Here is a 25,686-nt window from a genome sequence, read left to right on the forward strand (position 1 = left end):
TAAAAACTCTGGGTGACATCTTGCTTATTGAGTCATCTCTTTTGTTTGCATATACTTGGTCTCTTCTGGTTTCCTGATGGCCATATCTGACAGAGTTCTCATCATTTTAAATGTCTCTTTAATTAAGCAGGAATAAATAAAACCATTTGTGTGTGTGTGTGTTTGTGAGGAGTATATTTCACTTATCATAATTCAGGTTTCATCCATGTTTTAGCATGTGTCAGAATTTACTTCTTTAAGGCTGATTTTTTTGGGGGGTGTTTATATTCATTAGAGATATTGGCCCGTATTTTTCTTTTTTAAAAAATTTTATTGAGTATAGTTGATTTGCAGTGTTGTGCTAATATCTTCTGTACAGGAAAGTGACTCAGTTATACATATATTCTTTTCATATTCTTTTCTATTATGGTTTGTCACAGGATACTGAATATTGTTCCCTGTGCTATACAGTAGGATCTTGCTGTTTATCCATCCTATGTATAATAGTTTGCCTCTGCTAATCCCAAACTCCCATTCCTTCCCTCCCCTACACCCCTTCCTTGGCAACCACAAGTCTGTTCTTTATATCTGTGAGCCTGTAAAACCATTTTTAAGAGCCTCCAGGGACAATTCTTTATGCAGATATTTTCTTTATATTATATCCCAATCATATTTATTGTGGCTCAAAATCAGGGGCCAACAAACTATAGCCCATAAGCTAAATTCAGCCTACTGCCTTTTCTTGTAAATAAAGTTTTATTGGAACCAGTTGTGCCCATTAGTTTACAAATTGTCTATGGCTGCTTTTGTGCTAGAGGCAAAGTTGAGAGTAGTGGTGACAGAGGCCATCTGGAGCTTTAGAGAAAATGTTTGTCAATCCCTGCTCTAAAGCAGGCATTGGGACCAGAATGGCACAAAGTGTTTCATAGCAGGTATCCCTACCATAATCAAATAATTCTCTGTGTTCGTTAATGCCTGTTTGTCCTACTTTATGTAAGTTCTTTGAGAGTCAAGGACTACATCTACCTTGTTCAATATTTTCTCCCCAGGGCCTGAGCACAAAGACTAAAACATGGTACACAAGTAAGAAATATCTTTTGAGCGAAGGAACTAAGTTGCTAGATGGATTTTGAGTTCTTGTGGGTCATAACTATGTCTGCGTCTTGAGTAAGAACCTGACTCACAGTAAGTTCTCTGTAACTGTATGTTTGCTAAACAATCAATTGCATGGACTCTGAATTTAGAGAATGAATATGTTTTGCAGGACATTTAATGACCACGACTATTTTGTCTATATTTTGATGAATCTCTTCTATGCCATACTATTTATGTCCATCCTCTCTGTAACTTCACAGAATCCTCTGTGCTGCAAGCCCTGATATCTGATGTTTGGCTCTGATGGTGCTAGTCTCATCAATGAGTTGTAAAGCTGGTCCTCAATTCCATGGAATCCATCTGTGCTTCACAGCGTGATCCCCAACAGCCTGAAGGGGCTCTGTGGGTGGCTCAGCCCAGTATTCATCGCCAAGGCACATGGGCATTCAGCCCACTAACACTTACATACAAGAGAAACCAGGAGCGGATGCTATCAGTTTCTGGAAGAGAGAAGGACTGAGTGGAAGAGACCTCTGGCCTGCCACACACAAAATGAATTTGTCATTTGGATATGGAAGATGGTTTAACATGAAAAGGAGAGAAATCAGACTCTCGAGGAGGCAACAAGACTTGGAAAAAAGAACATAACCTTTAAAAATTGTGAATCACTATGTTGTACACCCGTAACATACAATATTGTACATCAACTATACTTCAATTTTTTAAAAAAAGACTTGGAAAGAAGAACTAAGAGCTTAGGACTCAGACAGATCTGGGTAGGCACCCAAGCTCCAATACTTACTAGCTTTGTAAACCTGTGCCTATTAATTTCTCTGAGATAAAAATACCTTAATGACAAAATGGATGTAAAATGATAGTGTTGCCAGAACACTATGATAGATTTAAGATACCTAACAGTGACAGGTGCTATACAAATTTTACTGCTCTTTCCCCTTCAGATTTGAATGCCACAAAGAGAATGATCTTTGAAAATTTCTACTTACCAAGCATTCCTTTCTTGGAACTAGACAGACACATGTCCTTCTCTGCACTGGGCAGGGCAAAACTCACCACAAACACTTCCACTCCATCAGCCATCAGGGCCAAACCCAAAACAAAAAAGAGGGTCCACTGAAAGCGTCCGTGTCCACACTCATCAATGATGGTCTCGTACTGGTGGGCCAGCTGCTCTTCCTCTTCCATCCTCTCAGCCATCAGGTCTGCCTGGCCCCGAAGACCATCCACCCTGGAGGGCGCCATCTTGGCCTGCTTGGCCTTGATGTCATCTGGGTGAGGGATGCCCTGGTACTCGCCCTCATAGATCTCATCCTCCTCATCATGGCCTTCTGTAACATCACTCTGTGCATCTTCTTCTGGATTGGATTCATTACCACGATAATAGCCATCACTGGGGGCATAGCCCTCATAGTTGTCATGATATTTGTAGTCATCCATTCCTTGGTTCTGGGACTGCCTGCTTGCCTCTCGAGCTATATCCCTTGCACTGTGAAAGAGGTTTGGGCTGTTTCAATAACCATCATCCATTCTATGTACAGAGGTTTAAATGTAAACTTCTTGGGAGAATGTGACACCTGTATTCTTCCCCTTGGTCTCAAAGGCAACCTAAGTATCCATTTGCATTCAATGTCTATTGGAAGTCTTTGGGAAGTTTCAAATTCTGGTCTGGTCTCCTGCAGCAATCCAAGGGTATTGTGTTGGAGACGTTGATTAGAAATGGGTCCAGCTGTTCTCCTTGACAAGGAGACTGCAGGACTTGGCAACTTGCTGACTGGCCTGGTGTGTTCTTCTGCTGAAGGTTATACCCTGGAGTACAGAGAAAGGAAAGAGAAGAATGTTATGCAATGTGGAAATTCTGACAAAATACTCTCAGAATTAAACAAATATGTTTACTAGTGCCAGTGCTTCATGTGTAATGTGGAGGAAATCTTGGTTAGACATCAGATTCATACCAAAGGAATTAGCCTTAAACCAGTGAGAAAGGGCATTGGTCAGAGAGGCCCTTGGAAGCATTGATTAACCCATGAAAGGGGTCAAGTCTTATACAAGAATGAAATATAAAGCGAGCAAGAGATTTTCAATACAAGATGATTTTGTGTTATGGGTTTTCTGTTAGAATAGATCAAGCTTTTGGCAACAGGGCAGGTTTATTACAGCTCAGCTTCTGTTATGAGGAGGCCAGCTTTTCTAACTTTGGCATGAAGTGGCTGTACAATTTTACTTCTAGAAATGTATGGCAAAGAAATATCCAGGACCATTTTTCCCAGGGCTCAGCTTACTTTTGAAACTCAGCATTGTGGTTCCAGGGCCACTCTGACCTTGTGCTTGTCTTAAATAGGCAAGAATAGTTGCTAAAGACCCAGAGCCAGAGAGCTTGTGCCTGAAATTCGATTCTGCCACATAATGGCCATGTGATCATGCACATATTTTTCTGAGCCTTGATTTTCTCATCTGTAAGATGGAGATAACAATAGTACTTAACCCGTAAGGCTGTGCATAAAGTACTTAGAACAGTGCCTGACCTGCTTGGTAAACACTATTTAAGCATTGATATTATTTTGCTCTTTTTTTTTTTCTAGCTCCAGTTCTGGAAACCAAGACCCAGTATTGTCAGAGCCAAGACCCCACCTTATATCCCAACTCCAATCAGTGGGTCCATCTGTTGATTTCCATGCCCACCAGACCCTGTCCTAATTACATCCCTAGAATCACAGTTCTCACAAGGTCTGGAGTCACCATTTAACAATGTCTCCTGGGTACCAGAAACTGTGTTAAATGTGTCACATCCCTTATCCCTAATTCCTACAACAATCAGAAAAAGAAGGAAAATGTGTTTGCATCCTTATGTTACAGATAAAGAAACTGTGCCTCAGGTGAGGTTAGATGAAGGTCACAGACCAGGACTCAACCAGGTCCACTGATCCCCAAAGTCAGTTCTTTCCATGGCTGTCGTGCTTCCCAAATGCTGTTCCAAGGGCCTGTCACACTAGATCCCCCGGGGAGTTTAGAAAACAGATTCTAGAATGCATGCAGAGGGACTGGTTCAAGCTCAGAAATCTGAGTTTTCACACAGTTCCCCAAGTGGCTCTGAGGCCCGGCTTCTCACTGAGCAGCACCCCCAGTGGAGGCCAGACCCCTCCCGGACACCTTAACTCACTTCAACTCTCCCCACTGCCAGACCTTCGGACTAAGATGGATGCTCAGATCTCTTCATCAGGGCTGCCAGAAATCTACTCCCCAGCTCAACCCACCTGCTGTCAAGTACATACTCGTTCCCTCAACCTTTCCAGGCCTCCCTGTCACACCTGAAACCCACACTGTCCTTTCACCAAGCTCAGCCGACGCCACCCCACAGTGGACTGGACACGCTTGCCCTCACCGTGCCCACAGGGTATCCCTGGACCCCCTTCCCTACACCTGTCTGCCTGGCTCTCCTCACCCTCAGCTCTGGACAGACTCCAGCTCTGGAACTCATTTGACTCTGAAAACACAAGGGATATCTACTGGGGGATGCCAGATACTAGTGGGTCTCAAACGCAGGGTGGGTCAGAGCCACTCAGGGCATGAGGGGCTCATTAGAAATGCAAATTCCAGCACCCCTCCCCCCATAGACTCTGAACCTGCAGAGCTGGGATGGGGCCTGGAAATCTGCAACTTCCTCAAACGTCATAAGGAATCCAGTGGACTACGCTTTGAGAAACAGTGAGGTAAAAAATCAGCAAGAAATATTTACTGAGAACTGATTCTCACTTCATCCTTTCAGATTTTTCACCATCCCCAGTAAATACATTTGTATTAGGCCGTGCTGGCCTGAACCATGTCAAATTAATATTCTAAATCTGTTTTTATTATATGCATTTAGGACCACAGGAGGAATATAAATCACATGTAAACAGCATGAGAGCTTTGCAGAGTGCTATAAAAAATGGAGAAAGAACACTCCAACTGCCTGAGATCTGATGTGTTATTTCCATCCTGGAGGTTCTGCAAAAATGTCATGAACTAAAAATGACAGATTTGCCATTCCAAAAGCACATGTGGGAAATACCACTCGTGGCAAAGGTCCTGGGACTTGCTTTGTGGAAAGAAGCAGATCTTTGTCAAAACAAATTCCACTCATCTGATCCAGTTAAATGGACTGCTGTGAATGTCTGGTGTCGTGGAGTCGGGAAGACTCACTGTCAAGTGCTGTGGGGTTTTTTTTCTCTTTCATTGAGAAATGCCAACTCATTTTTTCAGCAAAGTATTTTCTAGAGAGTACAGCTATTAATCTGTTATGGGTTGAATTGGGACCCCTTCCCCCTAAAAAAAAGGTATATTGAAACCCTAACTTCCAGTACCTCATAATGTGACCTTAATTGCCACTACGTCTTTATAAGGGTAATCAAGTTAAGACGAGGTCATTAGGGTGGGCTCTAATCCAATATGACTGGTGACTTATAAAAAGGGGAAATTTGGATGCAGAGACAGACACATAGAGAAAAGATGATGTGGAGACACAGGGAGGGTACCACTGACAAGACAAGGGATGTCTGAGGCCACCAGAAGCAAGGAGAGAGGCCTGGAACAGATTATCCTTCACAGCCCTCGGAAGGAATCAACTCTCATCAGGATCAATCAAAACCAACACCTTGCCTTTGGATTTCTAGCCTTCACAACTGTGAAACGATACATTTCTTTCTTTAAGCCACCCAGTTTGTACTCCTTTGTTATGGCAGCACCAGGAAACTCATATATTCAAAAACATCAGGGCTTCCCTGGTGGCGCAGTGGTTGAGAATCCGCCTGCCGATGCAGGAGACACGGGTTTGTGCCCCGGTCCGGGAAGATCCCACATGCCGCGGAGCAACTAAGCCCATGAGCCATGGCCGCTAGGCCTGCGCGTCCGGAGCCTGTGCTCCGCAACGGGAGAGGCCACAACAGTGAGAGGCCCGCATACCGAAAAAAAAAAAAAAAAAAAAAAAAAACATCAGAAAGTCTAATGATTATCAGCTAAACAGCAATAATAAAACAACCAGAAGAGCAGCTGTTAACTGTGGACTAAGATGAGCATGTTACAAGCATTACCTCATTTATCCTCACAGCCAATAGTGAAGCAACGTTATTCTCCCCAACTGAGGGCTAAGAGGGTTAAACAATGTGCCCAATGTAACACAGAGAATCAATTTCAGGGCTTGGATTTGAAGCCAGCTTCAAAGAGAATGTTAGGGATGACGTACAGTGGAAGAAACTTAGGAGTCCAAGGAGACAAGTCAGGGTCACACAACGAGCTGCCTGCAGAGCTAGGACTGACATTAGGCTTCTGATTCCCAGGTCCAAGTTTGTTTGCCCATTCTCAACAAACATTCCCCAGGATCTTTGGTGCTTAAGGCATTGTATTAGTTATGACATGACTTGATCCCCATTCTCAAGAGGTCTACCCCTCATGAGAGAGTCAAACAACACAAAGCATCATGCAGTCATAAAAATTAAATGTTAATATTAAGTCTCACTAATATTATCTTTCATTTATTGAGTACTTGCCTCGTGGCTTTGAGCCAAGTACAATGCTAAGTTTATCGTGTGCTCTACATATTCCAACTGGAACAAGAACCCTATGAGGCAGGGGCTGTTTTTATACTCAGTTTACAATAAACAAGACTGAGGCTGAAGAGGTTGGACAGATGACCAGGGTCACAGGTTGTAGGTTCTCCGAGGAGGTTCAGAGAAGGGAAGGATCACTATGAGCTGAGTTCTGCTGAAATAGCATCTTAGAGGTTGGGGTATTTCCAAGGGCAGTTGAAAGGGCTCAGAGAAGCAAACAACAGAGAGGAGGGCACTACAGGCTGGAGAACAGGGAGAAGCAAAGGCACAGAGGTAGGAATGGCTTCACTTGTTTTGGCAGCAATGAAGCATCTGCCCACAGCAGAGGATCCAAGAAGGGGCGATTATGGGAGATAGACTGGGGAGGGAAATAGCAATCAGTCTGAATGCCCTGCTCAGGGACTGAGAATTTTCCTTTGAGCAAGGGAAGCCCTGAAGTTGTTGTTGAAGTGAGTAAAGTAGCGTGTCATGCAGAGCAGGGATCTGGAAAGATTTTCCTGGTGGGAATGCGTGTCCTGGTTTTTAAGTGAAAACCTAGAGACAACGAAACCAGGTAGAAGTTTTCGTGTGTGTGTGCGCGCACACACGTGTGTGCGCTTGTGTGAATAATCCAGAGGTGAGGTTAGGCCTGGACAAAGGTGGTGGCCTCGGGACAGGAAGAGAAGGACGAACACAAGGGGACTTACAGGGGAGAACAAGTGATGTATTTCCTGTCAGGTGAGAGGAAGCAGCAAGGGTAACTAGGACGACGATGACTCTAGGGGGGCAAATCCTAGACTGGAAATCTTTCCAGCATCCTACATTTGCCGTGTAACTTAGACAGGGACTTCCCTTGTGGTCCAGTGGGTGAGACTCCACGCGCCCAATGCAGGGGACCCAGGTTCAATTCCTGGTTGGGGAACTAGATCCCGAATACATGCTGCAGCCAAGAAGTCTGCATGCTGCAACTGAAGATATTGCATGCCACTACAAAGATGCCTCATGCTGCAACTAAGACCCGGTGCAGCCAAAATAAGTAAATTTGAAAAACAAAGACAGGCAAGTCTTTTTTCAGGCTGATCTGCCTTTTTGGAGGGTGGTAGGCTATATAGCAGAATGGTTCAAGAACACAACCCCTAGTGTTAAGGCCCCAGGTTCAAATCCTGACTCTACCACTTCCTGCTACCTGTGCACAAGCTACTGGCGACTCCATGCCTCGGTTTCCTCACCTGTAAAATGGTTGTAATACTAGTACCTACGTTGAGGATTTGGGAAGATAATCCATGAAGAGTGCTTAGCAAAGTGCCTAGCATGGATGTGATCAATATAAATTTGATTTTTTATTATGATTGTTGTTGATGTTATGATTATTATCTGAGGATTGATAACAGGAAAATGTAGCCAGGATCTCAGCTTGAGCCTTGCCTAACTCCACTTGAGACCTGGGGCCCATCTGGACTGGGCTGGGGAACAAAACACAGAGAAAAACAAACTGACATTTAGTTATTCATGAAAACCATTGCTTCTCCAAAATGACCCAGCACAAATCTCTTAAGCATCCTCCTTTAACTCTTACATTCTGTTAACCTCTGCGTCTATACTATCTGATTCAAAATCATCACGTGGTAAACACTTGTTCATGATTAAATATCACATAGAACAAAGCTAAAAATAATATTATAATCAAATGATGTAATGCTTCCCAAAATGTGTTCTGCAGAACATTAGGTCTTTTTTTTTTTTTTTTTTCTTGCTGTACGCAGGCCTCTCACTGTTGTGGCCTCTCCCGTTGCAGAGCACAGGCTCCAGACGCACAGGCTCAGCGGCCATGGCTCACGTGCCCAGCCGCTCCGCGGCAAGTGGGATCTTCCCGGACCGGGGCACGAACCCGTGTCCCCTGCATCAGCAGGTGGACTCTCAACCACTGCGCCACCAGGGAAGCCCTAGGCCTTTTAATATGCTCATTTAAGGGGAAAAAAGGAATTTCAAGAGCAAATAAGTTTAGGAAATGTTGCATACTCTATTCACCATTTTCTTTCAGAGATTCATAATGCACATGGCTATGTTAAAAGCTATGAGAAGACCTGAATAAAAACCTATTTCAGACCACAATGAGATACCACCACACACCCATCAGAATAGTTACAATCAATAGATAGACGATAGCAAGTGCTGACTAGGATATTATGAACTAGAACCCTCATACATTGTTGGTAGGAATAAGAAATGGTTCAGCCACTTTGGAAAACAGTTTGGCACGTTCTTAAAATGTTAAACATACACTTACCAAACAATTCCAACCTAAGAGAAATAAAAACACATGCCCACACAAAGACTAATACGTGAATGTAAATAACAACATAATTTACAATAGCCCCAAACTGAGAACAATACAAATGTCCATCAACTAATGAATGGATGAACAAAAGGTGGTATATCCATGCAATGGAAGAATAACCAGCAAGAAAAAGGAACAAACTACCGATGCATACTACAACATGGAGGAACCTCAAAACCATTACACCAAGTAAAAGAAGGCAAACACAAAGGGCCATGTAGCGTATGACTCCATTATATGAAATTCTCCAGAACAGGCAAATCCATAGAGACAGAAAGCAGATAAGTGGTTGCCTGGGGCCAGGGTGGGAGCGGGGAGTGACTGTAAGTAAATCTGAGGAAAGTTGAACCAGAGAAATGTTGTGAGTGTTCTAAAACTGGATTATAGTGATGGTTGTTGCACAACTCTATAAATTTACTAAAAATCGTTTACTCTAATGAGTGGATTTTATGCCATGTATATTTTAATAAAAAATTATTATTTTAAATAATTTTATAATTTATATTATATAATAAAGCTGCTGTTCTTCCCCTCCTTCTTCCCCCCAAAATCTATTTAACTGGTGGAAACCAGTGTTACCCGTGATTATGGACCTCTTTTTCCTTGGAACCCATATTAACATTAGGCTCTTCTAAATAGTGAAGTACTGATTTAGAGCCTAAGCTTTATTCATCCTAGGATTTTGTCATGTCTTGAAAGCCAATTTAGCAAGCATCATGGAGTCTATTTGCATGCAGGACACATTAGAAGTGAGAATTAGGGAAAACAGCCTGGTCATAGCCCAATGGGCCACGGGTGAAGGGAAAGATAATTCTGAGATTTTCCACCAGATTCAATCAAATCTCGGTGGTATATCAAGAGTCCAGAATGTGGAAAGTTGGGTGCAAACAATAATGGAAGATGGTCCCCTTAGCAAAGATGCCAGTAGACTCAGACCCACCCTTAGAAAGCTGAGCACACTCGTTGGTCTTCTTGGCAGGAGTCAGTAGCAGCTGTGCCTTCAGCTGCAATTGGCCTTGATGAGACATTCACCCCAAAGAGTCAGGGCAGAAGGACATGGCAGATAACCTACACTTAGAAAGACTAGTGCACCAACACAGGAGATGGCCTTGGGTACTCCTGAAACTATTTGGCAGGAATTAAGGGGGAACTGAGGCATAGAGGGGCAAAGCCTGAGAAAATCATATTTAGAACCTTAGTGTAATTCTATTTCACATGAACAAGAGATAGGAAGGTCAGCAAACTCAGGCACTAATGAGATAGCCAATGTGTCAGTTAGCTTTGCAGACACATCTTACTTCAGTTCCCATCCTAATTGTGTAGGTCATGCCAATAATGAGTCCAAAGAGAGGACAAGAGGGTTCAGTACAAAATATTGTCAGTTGTTTAAGAGAAAGACCGCTGGACCACTAGATAGAGGATGTGACCTATAGCCCTATGCCTGCCATCGAGTCAGGGTGGGACCCTGGATGCAGCTCTCAGTTCCATGCGTCTAAATGACAGGCTGTACTGGATGACTCTTAAGGTCCTTTCCAGCTCTCTGATCAATATTTTCTTCTATATCTGTGACAATACTTTGAACCATCTGAGTAATATATAAAACATTATTATTATTATTTTAATATCTGGGATAGTGTCCATTTTAAGCTAAGAGCAACAATTTCCAAACTGATTAACCATTTTCTGGCAATGCAATGACTCTTTATTCTTAAACATTTAGAATTATTCCAAGAGGTCCCATGGCATTCTGCACATATCTCTATAATCACATTATACTGTGACTGTTTATGTGTCTCTCTGCCAAGAGATTGTGAGCAATTCTAGGATAGGTAAAACATGGGATTTTACTAATTTTTTAATCTCTAGAACCAAATACAGAGTCTTTAACACAGAAGGTCCTTGAAAATGCTTGCTCAATAAAGGAGGTTAATAGTTATGCAGTGCCTGCTTGAAAGGAAGTCAAAATGGCACCTGGGCCAGAGTGCCCCTGCCCTGGCTGTAAATAGAACAATTGGTTTACCTTTATTTACCAAAAAAAGTCAGATCAGCTGACATCCTGAAGACACCACCTTTTACAAGGAGTCATTCACTCTTTTACTTCCCTACTGGCCTTTCATTGACACCAAGGTCCCGGCTTGGTGCAGTGGTCCTAAGGACTACTTGAGTTATTTGTTATCAACTTTCAGACTATAAAATATGTTTTAACCACCTGCTATGCTTCCTGAAATACACTGCTTGATGTTTCTGGGGTAGGTTACATCTACCGTGAGCCGAAAATAACAAGGCTTAATCTGGCTAGTATCGGAAGATGTGTTCTCTGAGGCTTCCAACCTCAGATGTCCCACTTAATACACTGTGGGCTCATTAGTGTGACATTAAAAGTACTTCTCTCTTAGCTGAATCACGCAGCTGTTCTATTGTGTTAAAACAGAAAGCCAGTTTCCAAGGTGTATTGGTTATTAAACAAGAACCAAACTACATCATCTTTTTGTTGGAGGAAGAAACAAATACTTTAAAGGAATGCCAGCCTTAATTTGACTGCTTAGAATGGTTCTTTATTTTAAAATACAAAAGCAAAATAACAATTTATGGAGAAGTACATCTGTCAGAGCATCATTTAGAACATCAAGCCCAGAAAACAACCCATATGTTAAGTAATAGGGGCTAGGTAAATGCAGCTTATACATACTTATATAGTTAAATATTATGGGTTTTGAAGGACTTATTAAGAAAAAAAATGATCACACTGTAATAGTAGGTGAAAATATAGGTAAATCATATATTTACACCATTATACCAATAGTTTCTGTAATATTATATATTGTAAATATGTATTTATTTACACTACACAAATGTATATGGTGGGATGATCTGTTAAGATGGTAATGTTGACCTAGTAATCCCTGAAATGCTAATTCTCTCCCTCTCTGCTCCTCTGTGTTCTAAAGCCAGGTCAGGGTTTTTCACAGTGTGGTCCTCAAATCACCTACAGGAGGATCACTCAGTACCAATTAAACACAGATTCTTGGACCCCATTCCAAACCTTCTGACACAGAAGGGGGAAAGAAATCTGTTTTATTAGCAAGCTCTCCAGGTAATTCTTGTGATCACTCAAAGTCAAGAACCTCTGTTTGATGCTCTTCTTACCCCAAGAAGCAGTTAATTTTTTTTTTTTGTTTTAACATCTTTATTGGAGTATAATTGCTTTACAATGGTGTGTTAGTTTCTGCTTTAAAACAAAGTGAATCAGCTATTCGTATACATATATCCCCATATCTCCTCCCTCTTGCGTCTCCCTCCCACGCTCCCTATCCCACCCCTCTAGGTGCTCACAAAGCACTGAGCTGATCTCCCAGTGCTATACGGCTGCTTCCCACTAGCTATCTGTTTTACATTTGGTAATGTATATATGTCCATGCCACTCTCTCACTTTGTCCCAGCTTACCCTTCCCCCTCCCCGTGTCCTCAAGTCCATTCTCTACGTCTGCCTCTTTATTCCTGTCCTGCCCCTAGGTTCTTCAGAACCATTTTTTTTTTTTTTTTTTAAGATTCCATATATATGTGCTAGCATGAGACCCTTGTTGCTGCTCCTGGGACTGCAGGGTTAATAGCCTCCATGGGCACCCACAGCCTGTACTTCATCCAGAGTGCTGCCTGCAGGAGGGACAGGGCTCTGTCTTCTCTCAGGGAACTCACAACCCCCTTCTCTAGCTTGAAACAAAAAGAAAAAAACAAAGCAGTTAATTTCTTTGTGATTCAAGGGAAAATCCAAAGAAGCCCTCAACCAAGTCTTCAGACAATTAGACCCTTCCAGCAACTAAGCTAGAAGGGAAGGGGAAGAAGAGCTGGTGCTTTGACTTGTAGGGGAGGTGGGGGGGACTGAGAGAGGGGGACTCGTAGGTGGCAGAAAGCCTGTTCCCATAGGCAGCACTGAGTAGCAGAAAGAACCAGAACCACTGCGGCTACAGCCCTGGACCAAGAGCCAAGCATCTCTGCCATTTGGGGGACCACTTAAGTGGTCCAATGGAGTGGGGAAGGGAGCCCTAAAAAAAGACTGATAATTGCCATCTTATCAACCCTACTGTAATTTGATTATGAAAAACATTTTTAATGGTATTTCCTGCCTAGCAGTGACATTGTAAAGCAAGTTCTTGCCCCCTGCATATATCTGCAGATTCCATCTCTGCTCCTTATAAGCTCTGAGAGTCTGAGCAAGCTGTTTAACCGTCAAGCTTCAGTTTCCTCATGTGTGAAATGAAGAGAATATGGGTTCCTATTCATTGGGTTGTTATGAGAATTAAATGAGTTAATATGTTCAAAAAGCTCAGTACAGTGCCTATCACCAAGGAAGAGCTAAAAAAAAAAAGCTATTATTATATAAATGAATAACACACAGGATATGCAATTCTACATACTCACTAACCTCTGTAGCAATGCCTAACAGAGCCAGAAGGACAATAAGAGCCTTCACCTCATCCCACAAGCAGCAAATCTGCAGCCTTTGAGGTACGGTTCTCTAGATTTTTTAGCATCCCAATCTGCTGGAGCCCCGCCCTGAATCCCTACCCCTGTGCCAGTGTCCTGATCCCCTCTCCCCATCACTCTGTACCAGCTCCTCTCTCTGGAGACCCCGACCCTGACAAACATCCCTGTAATCACCAGATATTTTGCTCCTGTTGGGGTTCAGGGTGGGCCCCCCAAAATACACCACAATGGCATATTGATTACTTTGAATTACAGTTACTTAAGAAACAGCCAATTCTGGAGGGTCACTCTGACCCTCCTTTCTATCTCTCTGAAAACAGGAAATAAATCTCTCATGTAAAAGGTACACTCCCTATATCTGGAGGTAGAAGAATACCGTAGAAGAATACCCTTATTGCCAGAGACAGGGAATTCAGGCTGAGAAGCCTATGTAAACAAACCTTGTCACTTCTTTAATTTACCACCCCAAGCCCAAACTCTAGATTCTTCACTAATTCAGTGCCCAAAACCTAAGTCTTTTTGTCCTGTAAATTCCTCACAAATGCATTGTTTCCTTGTCTAAAAAGTACAAAGGCTGCCTGCTTTGGCCACTTAGGTCTCATTTCTACCAGACCCCCTTATGCACAAATTAAAATTTGTTTCTTTTTTTCCTGTTCATCTGTTGTGTGTCACTTTTATTATTAGTCCAGCCACAAGGACTCAAGAGGGATTGAGGGGGAAATTTTCCCTTCCCCGACACTCCCAAATGACTGATACCCAAGGCCAATTTCCCAGAATGGGTGATGCTACATTTCTTGGTATTTGACATGATTTCAAGAGATGTTCAAGCATCGCACTAAATAACATTGAATCACATAAAGAAAAAGTGCATTTTTAATGTTCTTTCCATCCCTTTCAATTGTCAAAGGAAAAGTCTCCTTTGTGGGGCCAGCACAGCTCTACTTCCTACTTGCTAACTTGCTAACTGCCCTTTTTAACAAAGTGAAAACAAGCCTTCGATTCAGAGCTTTTAGCAAGGCACGGGTATCTGGCTAAACATCAGCAACATAACATTGTATTGTTTTCACTGTGTTTGTTTTTATAGTTACCCTATATTTACAAGAGTGGTATAGTTTCCTTCCTAAATAAATGTATTCCTTTAATAAGAGTGAGTTGATTGTTCTTTAAAAATTAAGTAAGAGTATGATCTTTGCCAGGGATATGGTAAAAATCTTGAGGATAATTCATGAATGATGCAAGCTTGAGAAATACCACCCAGAAAGAAAACACTGCCTTCAAGGTAGAATGAAAGCAACATTTTCTTATCTGAGCACTTCAGATTTATCATCTCATTTCAACTTCACCACACTATGAGATAGCTATGAAACGGAACAGGACCCTATAGTCATTCCCCTCTGTCCTCCACCTGCCTTTTGCCTGTGGAAAAACTTTAGCCAAAGACTGAGTTTAATCAGAGAAGTGAGAAAATGCAGAAACAAAGGAAAACAGTAGAAGGAGACCAAATAATAGTTTAGTCATGAAGCAAACTCAAGGACCTTTAGTTCCTCCTCAGGGGCTACAGATAATATTCTGAGCCATATCCTGTGAGCTGTCTTGTAGATACTAAAACTCCCAGCAGGTGGAAGAAGTTAGCTACATGATGACCAGACTGTAGCCATGACATATCAGCTGCCACAATTCCGAGAACTGGCCTCAAAGAAATGGAACAAACCAACCCCGGAACTGAAGACTAACTGTACTTAAAGCAATCAAGATGACGCTGGTCAGACCACTGATGACCAATTTCAAGATGACTGTCAGAGCTGACTGTGCTGTTTCTACATGTAGCCCCTCCATTTGTCTATAAAAGCTCTTGCGCGCTGGTTGTCAGCGGGGGACGGAGGGGGGTAGTCGGCCTTTGGACAGGAGTCTGCCCTCCCCACCCCTACAGTTGCCGGCCTCCATAATAAAGCAAACTTTCCTTTCCACCAACCTTGCCTCTTTATTGGCTTTTGAGCAGCGAGCAGCCGGATCCCACTTTCGGTTATAGTTATGCTTGTTTCTCTATTCCATAGATAAGAAAACAGACTCAGAGAGGTCAAGTCACTTGCCAGGGTCACAGAGCTAGTAAGTTTGAGAGTCAGGATTCAAACTCTCCATCTTTACTAAGCTTCCTCCCCCACACCCTCTCCTGCTGCCAGATGGGTACCTCTCAGAAACCAATACTAGCCTGAAGAAAAATTAAATATTGACTACCACTGAGAGGGCCTGCCTGCCAGATAACAACACAGACCCTCCAAACCAGGCCCTGGGATCCTCTATTCCTCCACAATCCCACTTTACCTTACAATCAAATACACTCAACAAAGACTGTATACTGTAAGCAACAACTGAAAACATCCCTGTATGTTCACTTGGGAACAGATGTGCCCTAAGTAAATTCACAGACTGACAAAATTACACAGCAAATTTGGGTAACATAGGGGCAGAAAAATGTTCTCTTCTTTCCTAGGTTCTTTGGCTGGCCTGATAGTTAAATTGCCACAGTACAAGTGAACAGGAGAAAAACAGATTTAACTTTATACATAGAGGAGTCTCAAAAAAATACGAGACTCAAAGAGATGACTAACACAGGCAGCTTTTATACCTTTTAGACAAAGAAACAACAAATTTATGATTGGACTTCGGGTAGTAAATTAGTGAAGAAGTAACAAGGTTCGTTCATACAGCCTTCTTGGCTCTAAACTCCCTATATCTCTTGTGACAAGGATGCTCTCTACCCTCCTGTTACAGGGTAGGTACCTTTCATGTCGGAGATTTATTTCCTGCTTTCAGGGGAACAAAGGAAGATCATAGCTTTCTTCTTGTACTGGCTGTTTCTTAAGTAACTTTAATTCAAAATAATCAATATGCCAAAGTGGCATCTTTTGGCGTGGCATATTCTTCCTTTCAGTAACGTCAGATTTTCTAATGATGGGATCTCCATGGAGGCCAATGAGTCCAGAGGAAGTTAAGGGGGACTTTGGCAGGATAGCTGGAGATATATGTGGAAAGGAAGGTAGAGCCAGATTAGGAAGGACCTTGAGTGACAACAGAGGGTGTTGAACTTGTTGACACCTCAAAGTTTGAGGAGTGAAGAAGCACAGGAACATTTTAGACTAATCTGGAGGAAAGGAAAGGAATAGGGTCAAGCTTTTTGCTTTTTGGAAAATTTTTGTTTTGTTTTTTTCTGAGAAGCAATATTTCCTTTGGAATGAAAAGTAAGAGCTATAAAAATGGAGTCCTCTGTGCTGCCCACATCTACCTGGAAACTCACAGAACACAGCACAGGCTTATCTAAGGGAACATTTAAAGATTTGGTCCCACTGCTGGTGGACTTCCATCTTCCAGAGCAAGAAGAGATATTAGAACCTGCTGGGCATTTCAAATACACTTTATTTTCCTTCTCAAAATAGATTTGGGGCTTCCCTGGTGGCGCAGTGGTTGAGAGTCCTCCTGCCTATGCAGGGGACACGGGTTCGTACCCCGGTCCGGGAGGATCCCACATGCCGCGGAGTGGCTGGGCCCGTGAGCCATGGCCGCTGAGCCTGCGCGTCCGGAGCCTGTGCTCCGCAACGGGAGAGGCCGCAACAGCGAGAGGCCTGCGTACCGCAAAAAAAAAAAAAAAGATTTGATTCAAAAATAGTTCTACTGGTTGAAAGAGCAGCTTAAGGATAAGAAACAAATCGTTTAGTGCACTATGCCAATAACAGAATTGAATATAATCTTGAAGACTGCAGTGGCCATCATCAAGAAAGGCAAACACCCAGGACCCCCTTCTTGTGTGGTTTACAGATTTTGCCGGCTGAGCCTATTAGATTTTACATCTTCACACTATGCCAAAGAAATAAGGTCTGGAGACAAGCCTTCACCCAACTGACACTGCCTCAGAGCATCCCTCACCTGAATCACCCCAACATGGTCAGCACACTTCCTCACAGCCTAACATCTCCTAGTGGTTTCTTCAAACCACTGTCCTCAAATTTGGCCTTGAAAGACCCTCACTAAACAATGCCCACTCCACCTCCCCAGCTGTATTTTCTCCTTTTCTGATAACTCCTCCTAGGGGACTAGCCTTACTGAATTGTCATCATTATAGTCACTCATGCATTCCATAAATACTTTGGGGGGAGGCATACCAACTACACAGCAGGTCTTGTATCAGGTGCTGGGGACACCAAGGGGAAAACAACAAGCTCCTGCCCTCAAGTCCCTTATAGTCTAGTTCATAGACATTTTACTAAACCTAAGCACAACAGATTTCTCTAAGGAGAGAGTCCTTTCTTCACACATAAGATAGTCTCCATCTTCTGGTGCATTACAAACTTTAGAAGTAGATCCCCCCCAAAAAAAATATACAGAAATGGCATTAAACTTAAATGGTTTGATACTCCACTGGGGGAGGGGGCATTGGTTGAAAATTTGGGTCTCTTTCTAAAAGACTATAAACTCTGTGGATACAGATCTATGAGGAAAATGAAGAGTGGCATGGACAGATTAATATAGTTGATATCCAGGAGGATCCAAGACCTCCCCATCGTGCCCCAAAGGCAAGTCTGAGGACCATTGGCAGGGCTGAAGGAATTCTTCTTCATGTCTTTATTTACTTCTTCTCTCATCTTAGCCCTCGTCCATTTTTTTTTTCTTAAAATGAGCCTGTTCTTCTACCATATAATCCTGCAATCCCACTCCTGGGCATATATCCAGAGAAGAACATGGTCTGAAAGGATACATGCACCCCAATGTTCATTGCAACACTGTTTACAATAGCCAGGACATGGAAGCCACCTAACTGTCCATTGACAGATGAATGGACAAAGAAGATGTGGCACACATACACAATAGGATATTACTCAGTCATTAAAAAGAATGAAATAATGCCATTTGCAGCAACATGGATGGACCTAGAGATTGACCTACTGAGTGAAGTAAGTCAGACAGAGAGAAATATTGTATGTTATGCTTATACGTGGAATCTAAAAAGAAATGATACAAATGAACTTATTTACAAAACAGAAACAGACACACAGACTTAGAGAAAGAACTTATGGTTACGAGAAGCGGGGGAAGGATGTGGGGGAGGGATAGTAAGGGAGTTTGGGACTGACATGTACACACTGCTGTATTTAAAATGGATAACCAACAAGGACGTACTGTACAGCACAGGGAACTCTGCTCAATATTCTGTAACAAACTAAATGGGAAAAGAATTTGAAAAAGATTAGATACAGGTATATGTATAACTGAATCACTTTGCCGTGCACCTGAAACTAACACAACATTGTTAATCAACTATGCTCCAATATAAAATAACAAGTTAAAAAAACCCAAAAAACTGGCCTGCTCTTTGCCACATTCCAGCCTTGCAATAACCCAGCCATGGAAGCGTCCCTCCTCTAGGGTTGCCTGCAGGTAGCAGCTTCTGCAGCTCAGGCCTATGGACTTACCACACGCTGCTCAGCTAGGGGTCCCTGAGTTCTTCTGCCCAGTTATGGCTCCACCCGGCATCCCATCAGCCCGCTGCTCTCCCGGCCCCTGGAAACCTTCCCCATGTTTCTCATTTTGAAGAAACTATAAGTAGAGGCCTCCAGCTTATCTTTCTCTTACCAGTCCCCTGTAGTTCCCCGAAATAATATATATTTTTAAATTTACCCCAGTACATTCTAATTCTTGTCTTTGCCTCCTAATTATCCTGGAATGACTCAGTCTCCAGGTGTGATTGTCCCTATGGCTCTCCTCTGCCCCCAACTCCAATGTATGACATCTCTGTAATTAGTCTCCTCCTTCTCCCCATCCGCGCCTCTAATTCAGCTTTGGCAAAGTATAAACTTTGTAATTAGAAAGAGCTCAGATGTTGCCAGGACTGCAAACACATTTAGTGCTAGAGCCTAGAGTTTTGTACAGTTCTGGGCTCTACTCCAAATCCTAGAGTAACAGCAAAAGAAAAGGGGAAAGGAAGGGACCCTTTAATGAGCTTGTAGTACATGTCAGGAGCTTTCTCACACACAAGCTCATTTAATCCTTTCAAAGACCTAAGAGGTGGGTTTAGGTAACAGGAGCTCAGAGAGGCCAACAGAATTGCCCAAGGTCACAAACCTGGAGAGAGGCAGAGTCAGACTCACACCCAGGTCTATCCCTGGCAGCCTCTGCTGTGGTCTTTGGGCTTCTCCACAGTATTACTGAATGTCACAGATTATCTCAGTCTGATACCTGACAAGCCTGGCTACTTGCGTGATGAAATTCCTTGACATGCCTCTTTCCACCGTTTGGCTTTCCTGTTGAAATTACTCCTACCTATTTGGTAAGGAGAGATTTTAAATGATGTCGTCATCTTAAAGAACTCTGCTTAAGCCATTCAAAGCAGTATTGCTATACTCACTGCACTCTTGCAGCTGACTGCCTAAATTGTCAGCACCTTGAGGGCAGGATCCACCTTGTATTTGTCTCCCAGGTGGTAGGTTGCAGGACTTTGCACTAAAGGCACTTAATAAATACTTTATTACAAAAGAAAAATAAAGAGAAGATTGGACTCCTGCCCAACTGAAGCCCAGGGCAGTGGAAACCCAAATAACCCATCGCAGCATCCTTTCATCTGTCCTTGGACACCAAAATGAACTCTGAGAGAGCTATGTCCTGGGGTCCTAAGCAGGACAGAAGAAGGGAGGAAGTGGGTAGGAGGGAACCAAACTAGGTAACAGGAAGCTTATTTTTTTTTAAGATATATCTTCCTCGTCCTCCTGTTTCTAAATTGCCTTATTACTTAGAGGGTTATCACATACTCTCTACAGGGAAAAGATGAATTTTAAGAAGACCTGGCAGGGATATTTTCATGGGCTCCTCAACAGCTATTGGAATCATCCTAGAAACAGATGGCGCATCACTGCAACATGCTGTGTGAAGGACAATTCCTGCTCAGGTGTCATCCGGGATCCACCCCCAGAGCTGCCACCTGCCGCCATTGGTAGCCTTGAAACCAAAGACACCATGTCTTTCTGTGTTCCGTGAATATGGGACTGTCCCTAGCAAAATGATCTTTGGAAACTTTCACCTCTGAAATCAGCTAACCCAGTGTTGTTTTCTTTTCAGAAGGAAAAATAAAAATACTTTCCTCTTCTTCATAAAGCACACAGTCATGATTTGCCCTAGAGATCTAAGGAAAAAAGGAGGTAATTTGCAAGCTGCTGTGCATATAAATAGAAGTGTAGATACAAAGGTTTTTGAAAAATGGGAGGGGTCTCTGCTGGAGTATTGGAAACCAGCTGTTCAGACACCAGTCAGTTTGTACTACGTCAGAAATGATGCCATTGCTTCCTGTGAGCTCAGGGACCCTGGCTTGACTGGTGATACCAATCAGGCCAAACAGACTTGATGGACATGCTGAGAAAAAATTACCTCTCAGTTTGCATGAACTGGATGAATCGCTTCCCTGGTGAGCACCTCACAGGCCATTTTCAGGGATAGGGACTAAAAAGATTCCTTATAGAAGCAATACCTTGCTTTAGACACAGGATGCTTTCCACAGAGGAATTCTTCAGTCCCACCTTTTAAAATATTCAGCAGAAAAATGTTTTAAAGAAAACTGCTCGTGGTGCAATTTCACAACTTTTATAGCGTTAGCATCTTGCCCTGGGCCTCCACCAAATGCTCCCTTCTCACTGTCTCAGGTCTCTCTGGAAGATGCACACACCCAGATCTGGATCAGAGTCTTCTTTCCTGTTTGGGGTGATGGAGTTAAATAAGAGATCCTAACATCATAACACTAGCCTTTCAAACTTCTAAATGGATCAGAAGATCTATTTTCCCTCCTCTGGACACCCCTGACTTTAAACTCACTCTCTCTATAATACAAGCAAGTCAAGAGGAAAGATAACATTTATATCCTTATGAGCCCATCGGCTGGCAAACCAGAAGATGGGGGTGGGAATGGGCCCCCTCACTCCCACCCCCACTACTTCAAAATGATTGTGTGATTATTCGCTTTCAAGCAGGCCTTGCCCACAACACCCCCAGATGGACAGCTCTCCTCAAGTCCCAAGCAAACTGAAAGTGTTCCATCTGATTCTAATCCACAGGAAATTCCTGAGGGGGTTTCTGACTTTTACTGAACTGAAATTCAAAGTAGCAACCAGAGTGAGGTCTTCGGAGAGCACCCCTATGTGGATCAGTGCACCATCCATACACGAAAACAGTCTACCGATGGCTCTATGCATGGGGAACCTTCTGCAAGGGTGAACCTCCTTAACACAATATTAACAGTAGTTACCTCTGGGAAAGGGGGATCATGTGCACTGTACCCAGACAATGAAACTTTCTAGAAGAAGAGGAGGAAAGGGAGCAGCAATAAGGGACTTGTGAGCTTCTTTCTGAAGCATAGTGAGTTGGCAATATTTTATGCTTCTTCCAGAAAATGAAAACTGGGGTCCAAACTTCAGCCTTAGGCCAACTTGGGTTTGCATCCAAGTTCAGATCTCCTGCAAGTTTACTTAACCCCTCTCAACCTCAGTGTTTCCTACCTTATAGGGCGGTAGCGAGGAATAGAAGAAAGTAAGTGGATAGATAAATAAGCACAGCAGATGTGTGTAAACCCCCATAACTATGATTAATCTATTATTGTAACTCTCAACACATCACAAATGTGAGTTAATTTTTCTTCGAAACAAATAACCCTACTCAAAACTTTAAAAAGTTAGAAATTTAAAAGAAATGAAGGCAGAACCTTCATGCGCTGTCCAGTAGAACTTTCTGGGCTGCCCACGACATACCTACCAGCCACCCATGGCTATTGAAAACAGGAAATGTGGTCAGTGTGACTGAGGAACTGAATTAAATTTGGCTGGTGTTGGACAGTGCAGATCAAGAGGTACCCCGCTTTCACCAAGAGGGTAATGAGTTCCCAGACAGTGAGGAGTCTTCTCCCTTTTTTTCTTGATGAATCTGACTAACAGTTTATCAATTTTGTTTATCTTCTCAAAGAACCAGCTTTTAGTTTTACTGATCTTTGATACAGTGTCCTTTATTTCTTTTTCATTTATTTTTGATCTGATCTTTATGATTTATTTCCTTCTGGTAACTTTGGGGTTTTTTTGTTCTTCTTTCTCTAATTGCGTTATGTGTAGGGTTAGGTTGTTTATTTGAGATGTTTCTTGTTTCTTTAGTTAGGATTATATTGCTATAAACTGGCAGACTAGGCAGACGTTCTCAGTTTGTTAGAAGAGACCTCACACTAGGCTCCAGCTCCCCAGATCCAAGCCCTGCTTCTGCATCTCAACTCTTCTCAAAGAAAATGAAGACATCTGGACTGTTTTCACTGAAGGGCATGTGAAACCCAAGTTGCACCATAACAGGATCACCACATTTAGGATACTTTAAAATAAAAAAGTTAATAGTGTTTTTGAATAAAGATAGAAAGGCAGTCTTCCCTGGTGGTGCAGTGGTTGAGAATCTGCCTGCCAATGCAGGGGACACGGGTTCGAGCCCTGGTGTGGGAAGATCCCACATGCCACGGAGCAACTAGGCCCATGAGCCACAACTACTGAGCCTGCGCGTCTGGAGCCTGTGCTCCGCAACAAGAGAGGCCGCGACTGTGAGAGGCCCGTGCGCCGCGATGAAGAGTGGCCCCTGCTTGCCACAACTAGAGAAAGCCCTCGCACAGAATGGAAGACCCAACACACCCAAAAGTAAATAAATAAATAAATAAAAATGAATATCTGCTTATTAAAAAAAAAAGATAGAAAGGCATTTCATCACAAAGGCTTAAGTCTTTCACTTTTACAGAGTTATTTGCATTTCAACGGAACACTCGATGCTTCTTAAAAATGCTTCAATACAGAATGGAATTGTAACAATAGGATTCCAGGCGGTAGGGGAATTTCCTTTAAGTGGAACTGTGCACTTGCCTGGTAACCTAGACTACTCAGAAGGCTAGCCCTATTTTGTTCTTTTTTTAAAAAAAATTTATTTCCTTGTTTTTCCTCCACATATATTTTCTATATAATTTTTAAGGGTTACACTCCACTTACAATTATTACAAAATATTGGCTATATTCCTTGTATTGTACAATAAATACATCCTTGTAGCCTATCTTCTACCCAATTGTTTAAACCTCCCACTCCTCTACCCTTATAATGCACGTGCCCCCCACAAACTGGTAACCACTAGTTTCTTGTCTATATCTGTGAGTCTGCTTCTTTTCTGTTATATTCACTAGTTTGTTGTATTTTTAGATTCCACATATAAGTGATAGCATATGATATGTCTTTCTCTGTCCAACATTTGAGCATAATGCCCTCCAAGTCCATCCAAGTTGCTACAGATGGCAAAATTTTGTTCTCTTTTATGGCTGAGTAGGTTTCCATTGTGTATATATATATATATATATATATATATATATATATATACACCACATCTTTTTTATCATTTCATCTGTTGATGGGCACTTAGGTTGCTTCCATATCTTGGCTATTGTAAATTGTGCTGCTATGAACATTGAGATGCATGTATCTTTTGAATTTACTATTATTGTTTTTTTCAGCTATAAACCCAGGAGTGGAATTGCTGGGGCATATGGTAGTTCTATTTTTAGTTTTTTTGGAAACAGTATGGAGGTTTCTCCAAAAACTAAAAATAGCCCTATTTTGTTCTGAATCACCTAGATCACAGGAAATAGGGTAGAACCTGCTGACACCTCAACCATGGTCTAAGCAAACTGGGCAGCTGGGTAAAGGCTCCCCACCACCACCACCAAATCCATAGGGAGAAAAGCTTATAGACCAAATCCAATCCTGAATCTTTACAAGCAAGCCAAGATTCTCAAAGAATGGTATGTGCCCTGTTCTCAATGGGCACTAGAATAGCTAGAGGTGCTTAGAAGGAATTGATTGCTGGGCTAAGGCAGTGCAGTAAGAAGGTGTGATTCCCAGCATTTACTGAAGTTTACTGTAGGGGTGCTGGCATGCTCCACCCAAGCCTCCACTCACAACTGGTCTGAAGCCCTCATTTCCCTGCTTCTCCCTAGAGACTGGCCTCACCCAAGGCCATGCCCTTTTCCCAGAGACACCTGAAGCCAATGACCAAGTGACATGGGCTTACAAAGGCCAGGCCCACCTGCCGCAGTGCAGGCCAACTCTATGGGTCTTTCCAGCTCCTGCACTCCCTGGAGAGATGAGACTCCAGCCCACCTTCTCCCTCTGGCCAATCCTGCTTCTTTGACTCCTTCAGGTGCTCCCAAGAGCACTAATTTGGTGTCCAATCTCCCTCCACTTCCCAGGAAACCCCCCTGCAATAGGTCCTGTGTGCCAAACACTGTCCTCAGGACTAACATGTACTTACTCTCAGAAGTAAGCACTGTTATTATCCTCTTTCTAAAGATAAAGAAACTGAAGTTAAACAGAGATAAGTAATGTTTCCAAGACACCCAGGTAGCCTTGAGAGATCTTGTGAAGATTAAGAAATGATGCACGTAAACACGCTTATAATAGTGACTAGCATGGAGTGAGTATTCACTTCATTCGTTACTGTTTTTCATTCATTCTGTAAATATTTATTGAGCATCTACTATATGCCAAGTGCTCTTCTTGGCACTACAGATATACCATTGAGCAAAAGAGTCCAAGTCTCTGCCCTCATAGAGCTGGCATTCTAGTGGGAGGGGTAAGAAATATACAAATAAACAAGTAAATGTAAATGTCATGTGAGTGCTGTTAAAAAAGAAAGAAGCCCAAAATGGAGTCACTTATGCTAGACCCCACCAACGGTTAATACCTAACCTAATTACAGTTTCAACCTTCCCCAGGAACGTGCCCCTTAACCAGCCAACCTGGAATTTCCTGATCAGCACTAGGAAATCCTCTGATAGACTCCCTCCACCCCCCTTAGGAGGGCAACCTTGCCTAAAACAATGAATTCTTTGCTAATTTCTATCCCCCCACCCCGCCACACGCTCCCTCTCTACATTTATAAACCTCTCCTTTTCTGCATCTCAGTGTAGCTCCTTTCTATTGCTCAATGAGATGTTGCCCAATTCAGTGCTGCTGGCCTTTTGGAGCTGATGATTGGAACCTAAATATTTACTTAAGCTGCACAGATTCCAATGCAAGTCAAGAGCGATGCAGCATGCCATTCTCCTGCAGTACTAAAGACCCCACAGAAGGTGTCATCAACACTCAGTGTGGCTATGATGCCAGGCAAAAAAT

General features: G+C 42.7%; 1 protein-coding gene across 20 annotated transcripts in view; it reads right to left on the minus strand.

Annotated features, from left to right (window-relative positions):
- Positions 1 to 25,686, minus strand: part of SV2B (synaptic vesicle glycoprotein 2B) — a 218,317-nt gene that overhangs the window by 76,251 nt on the left and 116,380 nt on the right. For all 20 annotated transcript variants that reach the window (XM_067029562.1, XM_067029569.1, XM_067029566.1 and 17 more), the window contains one exon: positions 2,079 to 2,898. In XM_067029562.1, coding sequence (XP_066885663.1) covers positions 2,079 to 2,529 — 451 coding nt within the window. In that variant the 5' untranslated portion in view covers positions 2,530 to 2,898. The remainder of the gene's footprint in view (positions 1 to 2,078; positions 2,899 to 25,686) is intronic.

This window comes from Kogia breviceps, chromosome 3 (genome assembly GCF_026419965.1).
Source record: "Kogia breviceps isolate mKogBre1 chromosome 3, mKogBre1 haplotype 1, whole genome shotgun sequence".
NCBI lineage: Eukaryota > Metazoa > Chordata > Mammalia > Artiodactyla > Physeteridae > Kogia > Kogia breviceps.